Genomic DNA, 21,195 nt, shown 5'->3' with positions numbered 1-21,195 from the left:
TTCAGCAACATGAACCAACCGGAAGGGAATGTAGCAAAGGCTTCCTACATCCGTAGATTTAAACACAGATCCGGGCAAAACGGGGGCCCAGTAGCTGAAGCTCCACCTTACCAACTCTTCATAAGGGAACCAACAAGATACAATATAAACTCCAACGAAAAGAAAATGTAAATTATTGATGATTCATGGTTAAAATTCTGTTCTCCGTCGGCGCCGGTGGACCCGACCCTCAGTCTCACCTCTACGTGCTGGCGACAAAGGGGCCATTTGCCCTTGTCTCCCAACCGGAATATGGAGAACAGAGCGTCGAGGCAGCTTAATGAAGCTTCACAGCGGGATTCGACAAACACTATTTCGTCATGGATCTGGTCTCTCGCCTCACCTGTGCGGAAATGGATCGGTAGGCCGTGTGAGGGGACGGTAGATGGTAGCCGGCTGGGAAAGAAAGGGTGGTGACAGCCGACAGGGAGGGAAGGGGTGATAGCAGCCGGTAGGGAAGGAAGGGGTGATAGCAGCCGGCAGGGAAGGAAGGGGTGATAGCAGCCGGCAGGAAGGGAAGGGGTGATAGCAGCCGGCAGGGAAGGAAGGGGTGATAGCAGCCGGCAGGGAAGGAAGGGGTGGTGGCAGTCTCAAGGATAGACGACAGCTTAGACATCAAAAAGGATAGAAAGCTGTTGGCTAGAGGAGGTTGACGAAGGAATTAACAGACACACGGGAGTCAGTGTTATTGAGAGTTGGCGCATGTGATGTTGTCAGTGGGAAGGAAGGAAGGAAGGAAGGAAGGAAGGAAGGAAGGAAGGAAGGAAGGAAGGAAGGAAGGAAGGAAGGAAGGAGAGGGAGGGAGGGAGGGAGGAAGGAAGTTCACATCAGAACATTATCTCCAGGGCGTGTTAGCAGCAGTTCAAAAAACGAAACATTGAATATACACTAAACAGTAACAATTGATCCATATAAGCGGCAGGAGTTGACGGCCGGACGACCCCGCATGCCAGGGCACGTAACAGTGACTGTGACAGTGACACTGCCATATCATCCGTGCCACCAGCCTGGCACGGATGATATGCGTGTCTTGACAACACCATCCGTGTCAACTGCTAAGCTGGAATATAATAGAAACAATTGGCTACCATTAATATAATAGAGAGGGCAGCTTCTGTGGCTAGCAGGAACAGACCCAGACTACTAATCATGGGAGACCTCAACCACGGGAAGATAGATTGGGAGAACAGAGACCCACATGGAGGACCAGATACATGGAGAGCTAAGCTGCTGGACGTGGCTACAAGAAACTTTTTTCTAAGCCAACACATCAAGGGACCGACAAGAATGAGAGGAGAGGATGACCCAGCCATGCTTGATCTGATATTCACCCTGAATGAGTCGGGTATAAGGGAAGTTAAGCTTGAAGCCCCCATGGGAATGAGTGATCACAGTGTACTGATATTTGAGTACCTGATAGAGCTAGAGCTCTTCCTCTCCCCCCCCCCCTCAAGAAAAGAGCTAGAAAACAAGGAGGCTGGAATATCGGAAGGGAAATTATGAGGAAATGCAAAAATTCCTAAGAGAAATACCGTGGGACACAGAACTCAAAACTAAGACGTACAAGACATGATGGACTATGTCACCCAAAAGTGTCAGGAGGCAGTAAACAGGTTTATCCCGGCCCAAAAGAAACAAAATGAGAATCAAATGAAGCATTTATGGTTTAATAGAGAATGTATGGAAACAAAGGAAAGGAACAAAAGGGCGTGGAGGAACTACTGAAATAACAGAACAGCAAAAAAGTGCCATTGAAGTGCTGTGCACAATGGCCTTTTATCTGTGCCGTCGCAGAGGTGGGAGCTTGTCTGATCGCCTCTCTCACATCCAGTTAGCCTCGTCGACACAGCGGAGGCCTCGCTGCTTACAGGTCCGTGTTCGATTCTCGAGGGTCCTATTGGTTTGGATACCATTACTTCCCTCCGTCCTATCCCAGCTCCTTGTCCTCATATCCCTTCCTCATTATTATCTCATCTCTCCTCTGTCTTCGGTTCATGGCTCTCCACACGAGCCGTGCTTGGAGAGGCAACTAGCATCATCACGTATTCTCTCAGTGTCTCTCACCAGCCTCCCCACTCTACACACACCTTGCTAAACAAAAGCGTCGATTGTTTCTCACCCGTGTTCTCTCTCTCTCTCTATCTTTCTCTCTCTCTTTCTCTCTCTCTCTCTCTCTCTCTCTCTCTCTCTCTCTCTCTCTCTCTCTCTCTCTCTCTCTCTCTCTCTCTCTCTCTCTCTCTCTCTCTCTCTCACTCCTCCCTTCCCTCGTTCGCAACTCATGTCAATATATTCTATGAGTATAATATTATCCCGTTGGTTGTCCGCTGGTCTCCGTCACGGCACACAGTCCCTATGGGCGCCCTCGACCAGGTTTCTAATGGAGTTTCTCAGCAGGACTTTGACAAATATTCTTTAGTCGAGGGCATCTGAGCTCCCTGGCACCTGAGGCGTGACTGTACCAGAGAGGGGCAGGGAGAACACACGCGGGGCACCTGATACCCTGAAGCTACGGCTCTCAAAACTCTTTGTTTCTCATTTCCCACAACATTCTTCATCGTGAAGAATGGATTCCCTTCTTCATCCACCATCTCCTGCGGCAAGACTCCACATGCAGGTGTGTTTCTATTAGTATATTGGACACACGTGGGCTGCCTCCCACACCTGCGCTGCCGCCCACACCTGCACTGCCCCCGATGTTGACGGGGTAGGTAAGACACCTGTTGGTGGGGCTGGCGTGTGAGATTCTGTTAATTCATCAATTGTTATTATGGTGTTTACTGGAGGCTCTGGAGGTAGCCCCCCTCTCAGACCTCTGAGTCACTGTGGTGCACAGGTACACCCCAGGTACACTGTGCCAGACCCACTACACCCTCAGACCTCTGAGACACAGTGGTACACAGGTACACCCCAGGTACACTGTGCCAGACCCACTACACCCTCACACCTCTGAGACACAGTGGTACACAGGTACACCCCAGGTACACTGTGCCAGACCCACTACACCCTCAGACCTCTGAGTCACTGTGGTGCACAGGTACACCCCAGGTACAATGTGCCAGACCCACTACACCCTCAGACCTCTGAGACACAGTGGTACACAGGTACACCCCAGGTACACTGTGCCAGACCCACTACACCCTCAGACCTCTGAGTCACTGTGGTGCACAGGTACACCTCAGGTACACTGTGCCAGACCCACTACACCCTCAGACCTCTGAGTCACTGTGGTGCACAGGTACACCTCAGGTACACTGTGCCAGACCCACTACACCCTCAGACCTCTGAGTCACTGTGGTGCACAGGTACACCTCAGGTACACTGTGCCAGACCCACTACACCCTCAGACCTCTGAGACACAGTGGTACACAGGTACACCCCAGGTACACTGTGCCAGACCCACTACACCCTCAGACCTCTGAGACACAGTGGTACACAGGTACACCCCAGGTACACTGTGCCAGACCCACTACACCCTCAGACCCATAATGGAGCAGTAGTCTACACCCATCCTGACCCGAGTCAGTGGTCCCTGGTGTGGGATTATCAGCCAGGCTGGAGGCAAGTCGTTGTATAAGCAACTCTAGGAGATAAGGATCGTGTGGTCATTAGTTCGTCCTTAATTACCGACTGAGGTGCGAAACGTTGTAATCAGATGGTCTAAGGATGCATCATGTCGGAGAGGGGGGAGGGGGGGGGGAGTGGTAGTTGTGGTGGTAGTTGCCTCTGGAGGTTGTAGATGTGAGAGGTGATTAGTAGGAGGGGGGGGTAGGTATTTATAGATAAAGGAGAGGTTTGCGAGAGGGGTAGAAGTCAGGAATGGAAAGATTGGGGGTGAGAAAGCGGGGTGATAGTGCAATGAACGCAGACAGTAAAAGGGGATTGGGTTTTGAACCAGAAGGGAGTACAGGATTGGAAGACTCCTAAAAGTAAAATGACTTTGTGGCGCAGTGGTCAGCGCAGCCGGTTCGCAACCCAGAGGTTTTCCCCCGGTTCGACTCCCGAGGCAGGAGGAAAATCATTCGCCTAACGTTTCTGTTCACCTGATCCATCTGTTGAAAAGATCAGGTGAAAATCAGGTGGCCCCCAGGCCGGTTTGGGGAGTAGAGGAACTCTCTGAACCTACTCCAGGTATTACCCTAGAGTGAAGAGAGTGAACATGATCGCAACATACAAGATACTGAGAGGAATTAGAAAGGTGGATAAGGACACTCTTTAGAGTGGGAGGAAGTGGAACGAGAGGATACAAGTGGAAACTGGAAACAGCAAATGAGTCGAAGAAATATGAGGAAGGTCTCTCACCTTGTACGAGTGGTCCACACACAAGTGGAATATACTGAAAGAATAAGTTGTGGAAGCCACCTCCACCCACACCTTAAGGCCAGAGTGGGATTCGAACCTCAGAATAGTTATATCTTAACGCAACAGGTACAAGGCTGGTAGGTAGGACATGAGGAACTCACTCTCCCATAGACCACATGAGGAACTCGCTCTCCCATAGACCACATGAGGAACTCACTCTCCCATAGACCACATGAGGAACTCACTCTCCCATAGACCACACGAGGAACTCACTCTCCCATAGACCACATGAGGAACTCACTCTCCCATAGACCACATGAGGAACTCACTCTCCCATAGACCACATGAGGAACTCGCTCTCCCATAGACCACACGAGGAACTCACTCTCCCATAGACTACATGAGGAACTCACTCTCCCATAGACCACACGAGGAACTCACTCTCCCATAGACTACATGAGGAACTCACTCTCCCATAGACCACACGAGGAACTCACTCTCCCATAGACCACACGAGGAACTCACTCTCCCATAGACCACACGAGGAACTCACTCTCCCATAGACCACACGAGGAACTCACTCTCCCATAGACCACACGAGGAACTCACTCTCCCATAGACCACACGAGGAACTCACTCTCCCATAGACCACACGAGGAACTCACTCTCCCATAGACCACACGAGGAACTCACTCTCCCATAGACCACACGAGGAACTCACTCTCCCATAGACCACACGAGGAACTCACTCTCCCATAGACCACACGAGGAACTCACTCTCCCATAGACTACATGAGGAACTCACTCTCCCATAGACCACACGAGGAACTCACTCTCCCATAGACTACATGAGGAACTCACTCTCCCATAGACCACACGAGGAACTCACTCTCCCATAGACCACACGAGGAACTCACTCTCCCATAGACCACACGAGGAACTCACTCTCCCATAGACCACACGAGGAACTCACTCTCCCATAGACCACACGAGGAACTCACTCTCCCATAGACCACATGAGGAACTCACTCTCCCATAGACCACACGAGGAACTCACTCTCCCATAGACCACACGAGGAACTCACTCTCCCATAGACCACACGAGGAACTCACTCTCCCATAGACCACACGAGGAACTCACTCTCCCATAGACCACACGAGGAACTCGCTCTCCCATAGACCACACGAGGAACTCACTCTCCCATAGACCACATGAGGAACTCACTCTCCCATAGACCACACGAGGAACTCACTCTCCCATAGACCACACGAGGAACTCACTCTCCCATAGACCACACGAGGAACTCACTCTCCCATAGACCACACGAGGAACTCACTCTCCCATAGACCACATGAGGAACTCACTCTCCCATAGACCACACGAGGAACTCACTCTCCCATAGACCACACGAGGAACTCACTCTCCCATAGACCACACGAGGAACTCGCTCTCCCATAGACCACACGAGGAACTCACTCTCCCATAGACCACACGAGGAACTCACTCTCCCATAGACCACACGAGGAACTCACTCTCCCATAGACCTCCTACAACACCAGCAACAACACCAGCAACAACACCAGCAACAACAACAACACCAGCAACAACAACAACAACAACAACAACAACAACAACAACAACAACAACAACAACAACACTACTGGTGTGGGAGCGTGGTAGGCGGGTGTGAGTATCGCACCTCTGGCAGTCTGTCTTATCACTAAACTCCAGACTCATCACGCGGGCTCCAGCCTCCCCTCCCTTCCTCTTCCTTCCTCTTCCTCTTCCTTCCCTTCCTCTTCCTTCCTCTTCCTTCCCTTACTCTTCCTTCCTCTTCCTCCTCCTTCCCGTTCTCTTCCTTCAGTTCTTTTTCCTTCCTCTTCCTTCCCTTCCTCTTCCTTCCTCTTCCTTCCTCTTCCTTCCCTTCCTCTTCCTTCCCTTCCTCTTCCTCCTCCTCCTCCTCCTCTTACCTCCTACTAGCGGACTTACCTATCAGTACTTAGCAGCGACGACGGGGGAGTGACGTCTAGCTCTTCATGCCCCGCCTACTTGCCTTATAACTTAACTATATTTTGACGTTCGAATTCTTGTTAAAATCGACGTTCGAATTCTGCGTCAAATCGGGCCTTAAAGTAGTGGATGGAGGTGGCTTCCACAACTTCCTTCAGAAACATTCCATTTGTTGACCATCCGTACAGGGTTCGAGCCTTTCCTCAAGTCAGCGGGCGCTCCAGTCTTCCATCCCACCCTGCTGCGTATTCCAGTAGTGGTCTGACGAACGTTGTATAGATTGTATATTAGTCCTGATTTAGGTTTCCGAAACGGTGTTCTTATATTGGCCAGCGTCCCATATGCTGCTGATGGTATCTTGGAAATGTGTGTGCCGCTGGTGTGAGAGAGTTGGTGTCCACCCCAACGGTGGACGACCAGGCCTCCAGCAACCAGGAGGCCTAGTCGAGGACTGGGCCGCGGGGACATTGAGCCCCGAAATCATCGCAAGGTAACCCCCCCCCCAACCCCGCACCGATCTCTCTCTCCTTAGATCCTGTAAGTTGTTGAGATCTCTAACTGTTGGTGATCTCTCACGCTGTCTGGCACACCTGTTGTTCTAGCTGGCTCACAGTAGCTGGCTCACAGTAGCTGGCTCTCACAATAGCAGGGTCTCACAGTAGCTGGCTCACAGTAGCTGGCTCACAGTAGCTGGCTCACAGTAGCTGGCAGGCACACTAACAATGAAACGCGAGTGCTGAGTACCTTAGACTTAAGGTATTGTGGTGAACGTGACCATGTTTTTTTTTTTTATTAAAACATTAGGTACATCTGCATTAGTGCAGCTACCCTAGACTATATGAAGTGGAGTACAGTGTGTCAAAAAAGCTAACTAGGTGATGCTAAAAAATCCCCATCACACAGGATGGCTAGTCATACTGAGGCATGTGATAAGCGGTCTGCACTGGCAGACTCCGGATGCATTTTGAGGATATCAACACAAGAGTGAATAAGGCAGCAGTGGTAATACAAGTCCCCATCTCGCAGGATGGTTAGTCATACAGAGCCATGTGTTTAGTAGCCTGCACTGGCAAATTTTGGGTATACTGTGAGGATATCTTCAAGAATACGAGAGTGAATAAAGTAATTGCAAAGCTCCAGGTACCTCATGCCAACTGGTCTGAAAGGTCTAATAACTGGGCATTCAGTGATGTACACTGGTACTGTACTCCACTTCATATAGTCTAGGGTAGTTGCACATATGCACATGTACCTTAATGTGTTAAAAAAATTACACATTATTTTACCAAATTAGTATTGTTGTTCAGGCAAGTACAAGTACTGATGATCAGCTTAGGTACTCCCGAGCACGCGGTCTCCTCAGCGGCCAGCCGTCAGTCGTGCAACAAACACTTCAACACGCAACAACAACATAATGAAACATATAAGACAAATACAATAATACACGTCTACATAATGATATGTAAATAGACTTAGTATACACACTACAGCAGTGTAAAGGTTATCTTGAGGTTATCTTGAGATGATTTCGGGGCTTTAGTGTCCCCGCGGCCCGGTCCTCGACCAGGCCTCCACCCCCAGGAAGCAGCCCGTGACAGCTGACTAACACCCAGGTACCTATTTTACTGCTAGGTAACAGGGGCATAGGGTGAAAGAAACTCTGCCCATTGTTTCTCTCCGGCGCCCGGGATCGAACCCGGGACCACAGGATCACAAGTACAGTGTGCTGTCCGCTCGGCCGACCGGCTCCCAGGGATAGGGAGGATAAAGGGATATAAAAAAATATATATTAGAGGTAAATTAACACCTACAGGTGTGGGCTTAGTCTATATAGTCTAAACTGGTCTACAGTGGGTCATAACAAGCAGTATATCCAAAGTACACTATTTACGCAGTTTACCTCAGGGCCGCTAACCTTAGTTTCCTCGATGACGACAGGAAGCCGGCGGCTTGTCGAAGGTCCCCCTAGTTGCCTTGACGATTTTATTTCTAGGTATTATTAGTACCTAATAGTGTAATAGGGGGTAAGTATGGATTGCTTTCATGGGTTTGTTTCTAAATTGTTTGAGAGTGGAAAAGTAGATGGGAACAGGTCCTCGCTAAATGTATATTGTTGCTGTATGGCATAAAGTTATAAGAGGGTCATTGTGCCATGCTGAATGAGCACACTGACCCGGTGTGACCCGGTGAATAACTTCACCGGGTCAGTTATTCCCGGTGAAGTGGACCCGACTTCCTTGGACTACGAGGATTCCAAGGAAGTGTTGATCTTGGGTCACCCTCAGCCTGCTCCCCCCAGGCTAAGGGTGACCTCGGTTAGGTGAGACTTCGCTTAGTTGAGCCTCGGTGTCCACCTCCTTCCATACCTGAAGGGCAGAAAACAGAAAGTCACAGTGAGAGAGGAGGTTACAAGCTGGAGGAATGTAACAGGTGGGGTCCCACAAGGCTCTGTCCTGGGACCACTACTGTTCCTTATTAATGTGACCGACCTGCCCGAGGGAGTGAGCTCAGACATGTCAATGTTTGCTGATGATGCAAAGCTGACGAGGAATGTATAAACAAAGGATGCCTGCAGGAAGTTACAGGAGGACTTGTTGTAACAAGAGGTCATTTGTTCAACAACTTCTGTTTGACCAATATTGAAGTACGCATCACCGGCATGGAACCCGCACTTTGTGACGCATGAACTTAAAAAAGTTATAAGGTTTGCAACAAGATTGGTGCCAGAGCTAAGAGGGCTAAGCAACGAACACAGGCTAATGGAACTAAATCTCACAACCATAGAGAACAGAAGGGATATGATCACAACTTACAAGATACTGAAGGGGATAAAAATAGCCTCTTGAGACTAAGAGAAAGCAGGACCAGAGGACACAGGTGGAAGCTGGAGACGCACATGAGGCGAAGGCACGTAAGGGAGTACTCGTACCCAGTACGGGGAGTTAACACGTGCACTGCTCTAAACGAGGAAGCTCTAGAAGCCACCTCCATCCACAACAGTTTCAACAAACAATTGTAAATTCAGAATAGTTAAGTTGAAAAGCAACAGCCACACGGCTACAGCAGGCGGGGGATGAAGAGCTAGACTTCACTCGCCCCGTAGGCGCTGATACGTAAATACTGATAGGTAAATACTCCACCACCACCAATTAAGTAGTGTCCGAATTCTTCTTAATAAGTCACTTTCCGTAATCATAAAACTTTCCTCATTTTACACTCCTCACCTCACGTCCCCTCCATGGTCCTGTCTCTCTGTTATCCACTGCGTCCTATCTGTTGTCCCCTCTCCCTTCTCTCCTTTACGTTACCCTTACCCCCCCCCTTCCCCTTCCGTCAATTGCCCCCCCTCCCTTCCTCGCTGTCACCCTGCCCCCCCCTCTCCCACCCCCTTTCCCCCCCCCCCCCTCTCTCCTTGGCATCGTGGTTGGGAACGTTAATTCGGACGCTTATCGGGAGGTGTCAGACGCGCGGAGGATCCCCAGGGGCGCGCGCCGACTCCTGCCAAACAAACATCTCTTTTATCTCTTGATGCCAGCACGCCATCTGACTACACGGGGGGGGGCGGCACCTGAAGGAGGGAGGGGGGGGGGTAGGCCACCTACGACTAGGTACGACATTTTCAGGGGAAGTGCCTGAAAGTGGCACTCCCAAGCGCCCCACCTCAATGGGAGGGGGATCGTGGCACTCTCCGACACTGGCCCCCGTGGGATGAGACGGGGGGACAGCTATGGCCCTGAGGGGAGATGAGGGGGGGGATGGGAAAGAGGGTCAAGAGGTAATTAAAATTCATAGGATTTTTTTTATGTCGTTGGCTCCGGAGCTCATTTTGAAGCCTGTCTTTCTCTTAAAAATTTTCTTTTCCATATTTTTTCGGCGAAGGCAGTGTTGAATATATTAGGATACGTCATGAGAGCTGCGGAGACGAGCACCAGAGGGCTCTGCACGACACACACTCTCAGGAAACATAATATATATATTTTATATATATATATTATCCACATATATATAAAATATATATATTTATATAATATATCCTCATTCCTGCCTATATATCTAACCTACTCATCTGTAAATCCATCCTTCTGAAGATGTATTATTAAATACGAAAGTACTTAAGAAAATTCTTGTCTTAATCCTCTCTTCGTGGTCTGACACTGTCAGATTACTGATCACGAGTTAATTTTCGTGATTTACACACACACACACACACACACACACACACACACACACACACACACACACACACACACACACACACACACACACACACACACACACAGAAGTGCAAGGACGCAGCAAACAAGTTTGTCCCAGTCCAAAAGGAAAACAGTGAAATGAAGATGAGAAACCCATGGTTTAATCAGAGATGTTGGCTAGCTAAGCAGCAAAGTAAAAGGGCATGGAGAAACTATAGAAACAACAGGACACTCGAGAACAGAGAAAGACACCAGAATGCCAAGGATGAATATGTCAGGTTGAGAAGAGAGGCAGAAGGGCAATACGAAAATGACATCGCAAGCAAGGCAAAGACTCAGCCTAAATTGCTGCACAGCCACATCAGGAGAAAAACAACAGTAAAGGAACAGGTAATCAAATTGAGGATAGGGGCAGACAGATTCACTACAAACCACAAGGAAATGTGCGAGGAACTGAATAAGAAATTCCAGGAGGTCTTCACATTAGAGAAAGGGGAAGTTCCAGAGATAAGAGAAGAAATAGTTAACTAGGAACCACTAGAAGAGTGGTTCCACAGCAATCCCCAACTGACCAACCAGCCAGTATATAAATATAACAAATATATATATATATATATATATATATATATATATATATATATATATATATATATATATATATATATATACACACTTGCACCAGAGGTGGTACCCCTCCTATATATATATATATATATATATATATATATATATATATATATATATATATATATATATATATATATATATATATATATATATATATAGCCAGTATATAGAAAGTATACTTTCTTTGTATATACATATATGGCCACACATCTCGGTGTATATACACCTGTCTCACTTGTTTGTGAGACCTGCTTCAGGAGGGTCTCGAACCCCGGCCTGGCGCGCGAGGGGCTCTATTATTGTTCTTAAAATGAAGCAGTGAATACGGCGGCAGTTTTATATTGTTTTGTCTGCTTTATGGAGATCATTTCTTCCCAGTTCAATTACCATAAAGTGTGCCATATTACTTAGGAGGGCTGACCGAGGCCCTTGTTGAGCTTGGTAAGGTTCGAAATGGTTCAGAAAGTGTTCGAAATGGTTCAGAAGGTGTTCGTAATGATTCAGGTGTTCGTAATGATTCAGGAGGTGTTCGTAATGATTCAGGAGGTGTTCGTAATGATTCAGGAGGTGTTCGTAATGATTCAGGAGGTGTTCGTAATGATTCAGGAGGTGTTCGTAATGGTTCAAGAGGTGTTCATAATGATTCAGGAGGTGTTCGTAATGATTCAGGAGGTGTTCGTAATGGTTCAAGAGGTGTTCATAATGATTCAGGAGGTGTTCGTAATGGTTCAGGAGGTGTTCGTAATGATTCAGAAGGTGTTTGTAATGATTCAGGAGGTGTTCGTAATGGTTCAGGAGGTGTTCGTAATGATTCAGAAGGTGTTTGTAATGATTCAGGAGGTGTTCGTAATGGTTCAGGAGGTGTTCGTAATGATTCAGAAGGTGTTCGTAATGGTTCAGATGTTCGTAATGGTTCATGTGGTGTTTATAATAGCTCAGGTGAAGTAGGTGGTTTTGGGGGGGGGCAACACCGAAGAACAACGGTTCACCCACCTAGACAAACCCACCTGGAGCTCCACACCTGAAGCTCCACACCTGGAGCTCCACACCTGGAGCGTGTTGGCTGACTTGCCTTGACGTCACCTGCAGGTCATAGTGCCAGTTGTGTAGTTGAGCACGCTAGCATCCTTTGGCAGAGATTGTTCTCCCTCGCTACCAGCTGTTACCTTGAGGTTACCTTACCTACCTTGACGGTGTTGACACAGGTGTCGACGCAGGTGTCGACGCAGGTGATGACGCAGGTGTTTTATGCTGATGGGAGCTACATAGACCATTCCTTCTGTAATCCGGAAGGACTCTTGACCCCAGCCAAGTCTTTGGTCTCTCTCTCTCTCTCTCTCTCTCTCTCTCTCTCTCTCTCTCTCTCTCTCTCTCTCTCTCTCTCTCTCTCTCTCTCTCTCTCTCTCTCTCTCTCGTCATATACGTCATATTACGGCCTGTAACGGTAAACCTTTCCCCAGAGTCTTTACCGGACGTTACTGAAGCCAAGTATAGTTACTGAAGCCAAGTATAGTTACTGAAGCCAAGTATAGTTACTGAAGCCAAGTATAGTTACTGAAGCCAAGTATAGTTACTGAAGCCAAGTATAGTTACTGAAGCCAAGTATAGTTACTGAAGCCAAGTATAGTTACTGAAGCCAAGTATAGTTACTGAAGCCAAGTATAGTTACTGAAGCCAAGTATAGTTACTGAAGCCCAGTACTGGTGATCTATCGCTGTTGTATTTATTATCTATCGTAGTTGTATATGTCATATCTCGCTGGTGTATACGTGAACTATCGTTGGTGTATGATGTATTGTATCTCAGATTTATCGCATATTAAATATATTTGTTTGCATTACAGATTTATTTGACAAATATCAGGAGTGTTTTTATGATTCTGAACAAGGCTGTCGCCCATTGGGCTGGGTGTTAACAAGTACTTCTTCATTATTTATAGGAACGATCGGGAAAAAAATAGAAAATGTGTGTGCAGGTGTGTGAGTGGAGAGGTGTGTGTGTGTGCAGGTGTGTGAGTGGAGAGGTGTGTGTGTAAGCAGGTGTGTGTGCAGGTGTGGGTGTTTCCCACATAAATCATTGAACTTTCTGGCCTTCAAGTGAATAAATAAGACATATCTCGGGATGAGTGAAAGTCTTAAGTAAACTCCACCAGCTTACTTACATATATCTACATGACACAGCTATATATATATATATATATATATATATATATATATATATATATATATATATATATATATATATATATATATATATACACCATTATCTATATACATATCCACAACTAAGTAACAATTAAGTCAATGCACACATCAAGCAGTTAGATGTCCCTAAGTACAGATCACCTAGTAACATTGGTACATTGGACAGCTTAAGACTGGCTGGAAGGTCGGGGGGAGCCGGTCGGCCGAGCGGACAGCACGCTGGACTTGTGATCCTGTGGTCCTTGGTTCGATCCCAGGCGCCGGCGAGAAACAATGGGCAGAGTTTCTTTCACCCTATGCCCTTGTTACCTAGCAGTAAAGTAGGTACCTGGGTGTTAGTCAGCTGTCAGGGGCTGCTTCCTGGGGGTGGAGGCCTGGTCGAGGACCGGGCCGCGGGGACACTAAAGCCCCGAAATCATCTCAAGATAACCTCAAGATAACCTCAAGGAAGGTTGTGAACATGGTGGGTAGTGAGGCTACATAACCAGATGGGGGAATAATGTCTCAAATATAACCTTAATAATACAAGTTAATGAAGTATCGCTTAACCTTCAGAAAAACTAAGTCCCAACATGATTAACAAATGGTAAAGTCGATAAAACTCTCCAAGAAAGTCAGTGTTCACAAAGACTGACAATGGCAAAGTCTAAAAACTCATCAATTTATTTTTGAGTCTACATTGACGGACAAATAGCAAAGTCCACTACCCGTCTTCAAAAGTAAGAGTTTACAATGTCTCAGAACTCTGGCAAGAGTCAGAAATCGCCTCTAAAAGTCCTGACTCTCCTCTCCAGAGTCAAAGTCCACACAGCCGCCAGAAAATGAGAATGTCCCCAAACGGTTCAAATACTGATATAAGTCACCTCACCAACAAAGTTGCACATATGACTCCAGTGACAACACTATAGAATCTCTGATCCACACTAGTAGTCGATCTCTTGAGAACTGTATTTCAGAGTTATTTGTGTGTATATATATATATATATATATATATATATATATATATATATATATATATATATATATATATATATATATATATATAAGAATGTACAAGAATGTAACAACTCTTGTATATATCTCAAAAAAAAATATATATATATATATATATATATATATATATATATATATATATATATATATATATATATATATATATATATATATATATATATTATATTCTTATATATATATAAGAATGTACAAGAATGTAACAACTCTTGTATATATCTCAAAATATATATATATATATATATATATATATATATATATATATATATATATATATATATACATATATATATATATATATATATATATATATATATATATATATATATATATATATATATATATATATATATATATATAACTTAAACCTAAAAGGGGTACCACCTCTGGCGCAAGTGTAGGGACCCAAAGCCTCGGAGAAGAAAATAATGAGTACTCAGAGAAGACCTTGTGTGTATATACAATGTATATACAACAAACACCAAGCTTACCAACCGCACCGGACTTGGCTGAAGAGACAGACAGACGCACACATGGGACGGGGCCTGAAAGCTGAGTGGACAGCGCTCTGCACTCGTAATCCTAGCGTTCGATCCCCGGTGATGGCAGAAACAAATGGGCAGAGTTTCTTTCACCCTGTTGCCCCTGTTACCTAGCAGTAAATAGGTACCTGGGAGTTAGACAGCTGCTACAAGCTGCTTCCTGAGGGTGTGTGTGTGGGGGGGGGGGAATCAATTGATTGATTGACAGTTGAGAGGCGGGCCGAAAGAGCAGAGCTCAACCCCTCAAGCTCAACTAGATGAATACAACAAGGTGAAAACTCACACATCATGAAATACAGTAATACAGCAAAATACAATAAACTGGAATACACGTGTATATAATGATATTTCAAATACTGCAGAATGAAATCACATTGTAAATAGAGGTACCTTGACACTTAAAGGTATGACCTCAGCGTATACCGTCAGAACTGATTAGGCTAGGTCATAGGGGCTGCAGGTGTGTAAGTGTGATGGTACAGGTGCGCGAGAACACAGGTGTTCAGGCAGGCGCACCTGTACCATCTCTCTCAAATGATTGTCTCTCACGCAAGAAAGAATGAATTACGAGCCCCATCCACCGTGGTGTCTCTATTAGGCTCTTCACCTTTACATAAATTCTCTGGACAAATTGGTGTCAATGATTACGGCTCTGGACTAATTATAGCAATTAGCGAAATGTTTCTAAATTATATAGTGGTTGATATAGTTAAGGCCTTACGCGGAGCCTGTGTACTCTGTTCCAGAGAATTATAGCAGCTTGGAACATGGGAGGTGGGAGAGAGAGAGAGAGAGAGAGAGAGAGAGAGAGAGAGAGAGAGAGAGAGAGAGAGAGAGAGAGAGAGAGAGAGACCAGCAGGGAATTCGCTCAAATTCATAATCGCGATGGTCAATATATTCTTGATGTGATGCTATCGTCTTTTGAACACTAAATCGCAATGGTGTTATCGTCCAAACCCCCCCCCCCCCAAAAAAAAAAAAAAACGCACATATGAACTGTCTGAAAATCAGACCCAGTAACGACACACAGCTGTTGATATCTATCGCATTACATTACACGATAGACAGACCTTGAGTCTCCTCACTAGTGAGGTTATATATAAGGACTTCATCCACCAGGTCAATACACCATTTGGTCACCACTTGGTCCGGGAGACATCTCCCGTCACGCAGGGTGCAGTTGCGCCTCCACAGATCTCCAGTATCATCTTTTGATACTGGTAATGGCTCGAAAGGGCCACCACTTACGGGCTATTCATGCCCGTGCCACCTCTTGGGTGGCTTAATCTTCATCAATCAATCAGGTCAATACGGGCTCACCATAGCCCGTGCTACATGGACACTCCGTCCTGAATAGCTAAATCTTTAACAACAACAACAACTAGGTCAGTCTCCTGGTCAACAAAGGTGTCCAGCAGCTGGAGACCCTCATAAAGACTGTGAAGCAGTATCCTCCCCCGCGATAACAGCTTGATGGTTAAATGCAACCTCAGAATACTGAGGAAAAAAAAAAATTGTACCACTTACGGGCTATTCATGCCTGAGCCACTTCTTGGGTGGCTTAATCTTTATCAATCATCAATCAATCAGGTCAATCTCCCTTGAGACAGTGATTAATGTCTGTCTCATTAAACATGACAGGTTTAAGTGACAGGTAAACTGTCACGTGACAGGTAAACATAACAGGTTAACAAGGTGAGTCTGAATCAAATCAACTGTCGGTCAAATCCATTGTTAATCAAATCAGCTGTATATTGTATAGTGCATTGGCCCATATGTGGCAGCTTCTATTGGCCCATATGTGGCAGCTTCTATTGGTCCATATGTGGCAGCTTCTATTGGCCCATATGTGGCAGCTTCTATTGGCCTATATGTGGCAGCTTCTATTGGCCCATATGTGGCAGCTTCTATTGGCCCATATGTGGCAGCTTCTATTGGCCTATATGTGGCAGCTTCTATTGGCCCATATGTGGCAGCTTCTATTGGCCCATATGTGGCAGCTTCTATTAGCCCATACGAGGCAACTCGTCGTGGCCCATACAATAAGGCTCCTATTTATATACACTCAAACTCATTCATATATACGTCTAACCTACGCTCGAAACAACCCCAGTGATCCCACGTCTATTATATTACCAGGTAATTTGTTCCATAATTCAGCAACCTTGTTTACAAACTAGTATTTACCCAGGTCTTTCCTGAATCCAAACCTGTTGTATTTATATTCAGTGTTTCGTGTTTTATTTACGGCGGTGGTCGAAGTGGTGTTGAGTATTGGGGTTACTGAGAGAGCGTTCGTGTTGGGGTGTTCGTGCTTCGGTTAGTATGTTCAGTAGAACTTCGGTTTCAACTCTTTTTAACTCTGTCGTAGCTCAGTCGATTAAAACAGTGTCTGGGATGCTCCTGGACGTAGGTTCGAATCCTCGTCACGGCCCTTGTGAATTTGTTCATTCGGTTAGTATTCTTATTGTGTCTCGTTGTCTCGTGTTCAGAGGAGAGTCATGTTAAGTTGAGAGGTTTGGTGTGAAAAGCAATATATGCTGCACACAATCGACTTGAGAATGGTCCAGGACGGACCGAAACGTCGTCGTCCCTTCACCTTCTAGTGTGTGGTCTGGTCAACATACTTTAGCCAGGTTATTGTGACTCATCGCCTGCATGCTACAGGAAATGTCATAACCGATCGTTATAGGTGCTTCGGTGAGATGCTGGAGGGGGGGGGGGGGCTGTGGGGTGGGGGTGGGGGGGATAGGTAATATAAGAACACTGTGGATGGATAGTCTTCGAGATCACATGAGGGGTTAGGAGGATAGAGACAGAATGGGGAATAATAATACTCTAATATTTTTAATTACACCCTCCAAGCTGCACAAGAGGCAGCAGCAGCAGGAGGAGGGTGTCGACCTCCAAGCTGCACAAGAGGCAGCAGCAGCAGGAGGAGGGTGTCGACCTCCAAGCTACAGGAGAGGCAGCAGCAGCAGGAAAAGGGTGTCGACCTCCAAGCTGCACAAGAGGCAGCAGGAGGGTGTCGACCTCCAAGCTGCAGGAGAGGCAGCAGCAGGAGGAGGGTGTCGACCTCCAAGCTGCAGGAGAGGCAGCAGGAGGAGGGTGTCGACCTCCAAGCTGCAGGAGAGGCAGCAGCAGCAGCAGGAGGGTGTGGGCCTCCAAGCTGCAGGAGAGGCAGCAGCAGCAGGAGGGTGTGGGCCTCCAAGCTGCAGGAGAGGCAGCAGCAGCAGGAGGAGGGTGTGGGCCTCCAAGCTGCAGGAGAGGCAGCAGCAGCAGGAGGGTGTGGGCCTCCAAGCTGCAGGAGAGGCAGCAGCAGCAGCAGGAGGGTGTGGGCCTCCAAGCTGCAGGAGAGGCAGCAGCAGCAGGAGGGTGTGGGCCTCCAAGCTGCAGGAGAGGCAGCAGGAGCAGGAGGGTGTGGGCCTCCAAGCTGCAGGAGAGGCAGCAGGAGCAGCAGCAGGAGGGTGTGGGCCTCCAAGCTGCCTACCGTAAAGGCATGATCGTGACTCCTCACTAATAGCACCTGAATCTTATCCAGGGGTCATCTCCCAGCCTTAATTGAATAATTATGCGGGCAAGTGTTAATATTCATAACTTGCATGTGGGAGGAGCGAGTGATGCGGCGCGTGTTCGGACAAATGTAAACAATGCGTTCGAAACCTTCCTTTTCACATTCTCAGACCCGTCAGGAGTCCTAACCCCGGCCCCGTCACTCTTCTCATAATTACTGCTAATTAATGCCGCCCTTTACATTCCCCTCCCCCCCCCTCCCCTCCCCCCACTTCATTCATGCCCCTCGAACCAGTTCGTCGGGGGATTATGCATGTGGTTCCTCCACGAGGCAGACCGCGCGATAATTATCCGAGGACTAATCTTGGTTTAAACATCGCCTCTCCTTCGAGGAACGCGCACGGCCCATACGTTGTGTGATATGGATCAGCTGGGAGGAGGGACCTGTGGTGAAGTGGGCTCTGTGTACGCTTGTGTACGCTTGCTGATGTGTGTACTACACAGGGTGAGAGGGGACCTGTGTACCAAGAGGGGCGTGTGTAGCAAGAGGGACCTGTGTAGCATGAGGGGACCTGTGTAGCAAGAGGGACCTGTGGACCAAGAGGGGGGCATGTGGACCAAGAGGGACGTGTGAAGCAAGAGGGACCTGTGGACCAAGAGGTACCTGTGTACCAAGACGGACCTGTGTAGCATGAGGGACCTGTGTACCAAGATGGACCTGTGTACCAAGAGGGACATGTACTCCCCTTGTTGTGCTTGCGGGGGTTGAGCTGCGGTTCTTTGGTCCCGCCTCTCATCTGTCAATCAACTAATGTACAGATTCCTGAGCCTACTGGGCTCTATCATATCTACACTTGAAACTGTGTATGGAGTCAGCCTCCACCACATCACTGCCTAATGCATTCCATCTGTTAACTACTCTGACACTGAAAAAGCTCTTTCTAACGTCCAGTAACGTCCTTTCTAACGTTAGTCTTAGAATTTTATAGGTGGTGATCATGTCTCCCCTTACTCTTCTGTCTTCCAGTGTCGTGAAATTTGATTCCACTAATTTTTATCCACTAATCTAGATCTTTTTTCTAGAGAATGGAGAATGGTCCAGGACGGACCGAAACGTCGTCGTCCCTTCACTTTCTAGTGAGTGGTCTAGATCTTTCTTTCGTTCTGATTCCTAAAGAATTTCTTCTTCCAAATGGTACCTTGTGTGTGGCCTCCTGCTCCCTACGCCTATCTTTATCACTTTGTACTTGCTTGAGTGACATGTAGGTTATCTGTGATGTATATATATTGGTGTAGATTTTATATAATTAACAGTAAATAGTAATTTAAGTATATTTGGGTGGTGAGGGTTTGTCTAGCGTTGTTTAACCTTCTTTTTTTCATTTTGGTTGTCTATTACTACTCAATTTTTTATTACTTTACCTCTGACTTATGGTTGGATCTGTGAAGATAAGAGCACTAAGGCCCTAGAGAGAGAGAGAGAGAGAGAGAGAGAGAGAGAGAGAGAGAGAGAGAGAGAGAGAGAGAGAGAGAGAGAATAAAACCCTAGTTACTGGCTAAGTGAGGCCGTACCTGAGACATAGTGACAGGATTAACAATACTTTTACCCGTAAATTTAACAAACTAAATATTTGTTCGACTACTGGAGGAAATAATATTGAGCTGGAAATCTCTTATCTTAAGGTCATCTTGAGATGATTTCGGGGCTTAGCGTCCCCGCGGCCCGGTCCTCGACTAGGTCTTCTTTTAGTTATACACTCCCAGGAAGCAGCCCGTAGTAGCTGTCTAACTCCCAGGTACCTATTTACTGCTAGGTGAACAGGGGCATCGGGGTGAAATATACTCTGCCCATTTGTTTCCGAGTCCACCGGGGATCGAACTCGGAACCTCAGGACTACGAATCCCGAGCACTGTCCACTCAGCTATCAGGCCCTAACGGAAGGTGTTAGGAGTTGATAGACCAGTTTAAGACAGCATATAATGTGTGATTAAGAAGGTCGGGATTCCAATAATATAAACTTAGAGCAGACTGGCTGATTGGTCAGTAGGCAAGGTCACGAGGCACTGACGACCAGCCAGAGGTTGAAAAGCCTTAAAACTCGACATCAGACGAGGTGTGAGTTGCGACAGTTCACCAGCGTCGGATTGGAGGTTAGGTTCAAGTTCAAGTTCAAGTATGTTTATTGAGATAAGCAATAAATACATCTCAAAGGGATAGAGTAGCTTAGGCTATTTCTACCCCCCATTTCAAAGATGGACAGGTTTCGCAAGGGGGACACGAGGGCTTGGGGTGTTCTCCGTTGACGGAAGGAACAGGAGGGAGGGACAGGAGGTGCGGGCGATGACTGACGGTAGCCTGGTCGATGGAAGGGTTTATGGCTTTACAACGTCGGTGGTCGGGTTGTCATCAACTGAGATTTGCATAACATTCCTACTGTAAAGCCTGACTCGAATATTTTATTATGAGATTAGTTAGACGATCATCGTGTGTGAGGCTCTGAGCCCGCCAGCGGTGAGTTGTGCCCTCGCTCCCCGTCCTCCTAAGGCTTAGCAACGTCCAGAAACTGTCGTACCCTAATCCTAACCTACCAGAGGAACTAAAACAGAAAACGGGATATTATGTCAACTTTGCCAACCGCTTCCATTTTCTTGTAAGACAGTTTTTGGGGGTTTTAGGTAGAGTTTGCGTCAATAAGGCGACGTGCTTCTAGATGGACGGGTTGACCGGGAGAACTGCACTGAATTTTCTTCTG

At 46.9% G+C, this 21,195-nt stretch overlaps 1 protein-coding gene across 1 annotated transcript; it reads left to right on the top strand.

Annotated features, from left to right (window-relative positions):
* The first annotated feature begins 291 nt into the window (after positions 1-291).
* LOC138363096 (spidroin-1-like) lies at positions 292-18,424 on the top strand. Its single transcript, XM_069322075.1, has 5 exons — positions 292-400; positions 11,584-12,111; positions 13,016-13,090; positions 16,714-16,949; positions 17,795-18,424. Exons 1-5 carry the CDS (start codon positions 292-294, stop codon positions 18,422-18,424), a joined length of 1,578 nt encoding a protein of 525 aa, XP_069178176.1.
* The last annotated feature ends 2,771 nt before the right edge of the window (positions 18,425-21,195 follow it).

This window comes from Procambarus clarkii, chromosome 1 (genome assembly GCF_040958095.1).
Source record: "Procambarus clarkii isolate CNS0578487 chromosome 1, FALCON_Pclarkii_2.0, whole genome shotgun sequence".
Lineage (NCBI taxonomy): Eukaryota > Metazoa > Arthropoda > Malacostraca > Decapoda > Cambaridae > Procambarus > Procambarus clarkii.
This window is presented reverse-complemented; position numbering and strand designations above follow the sequence as displayed.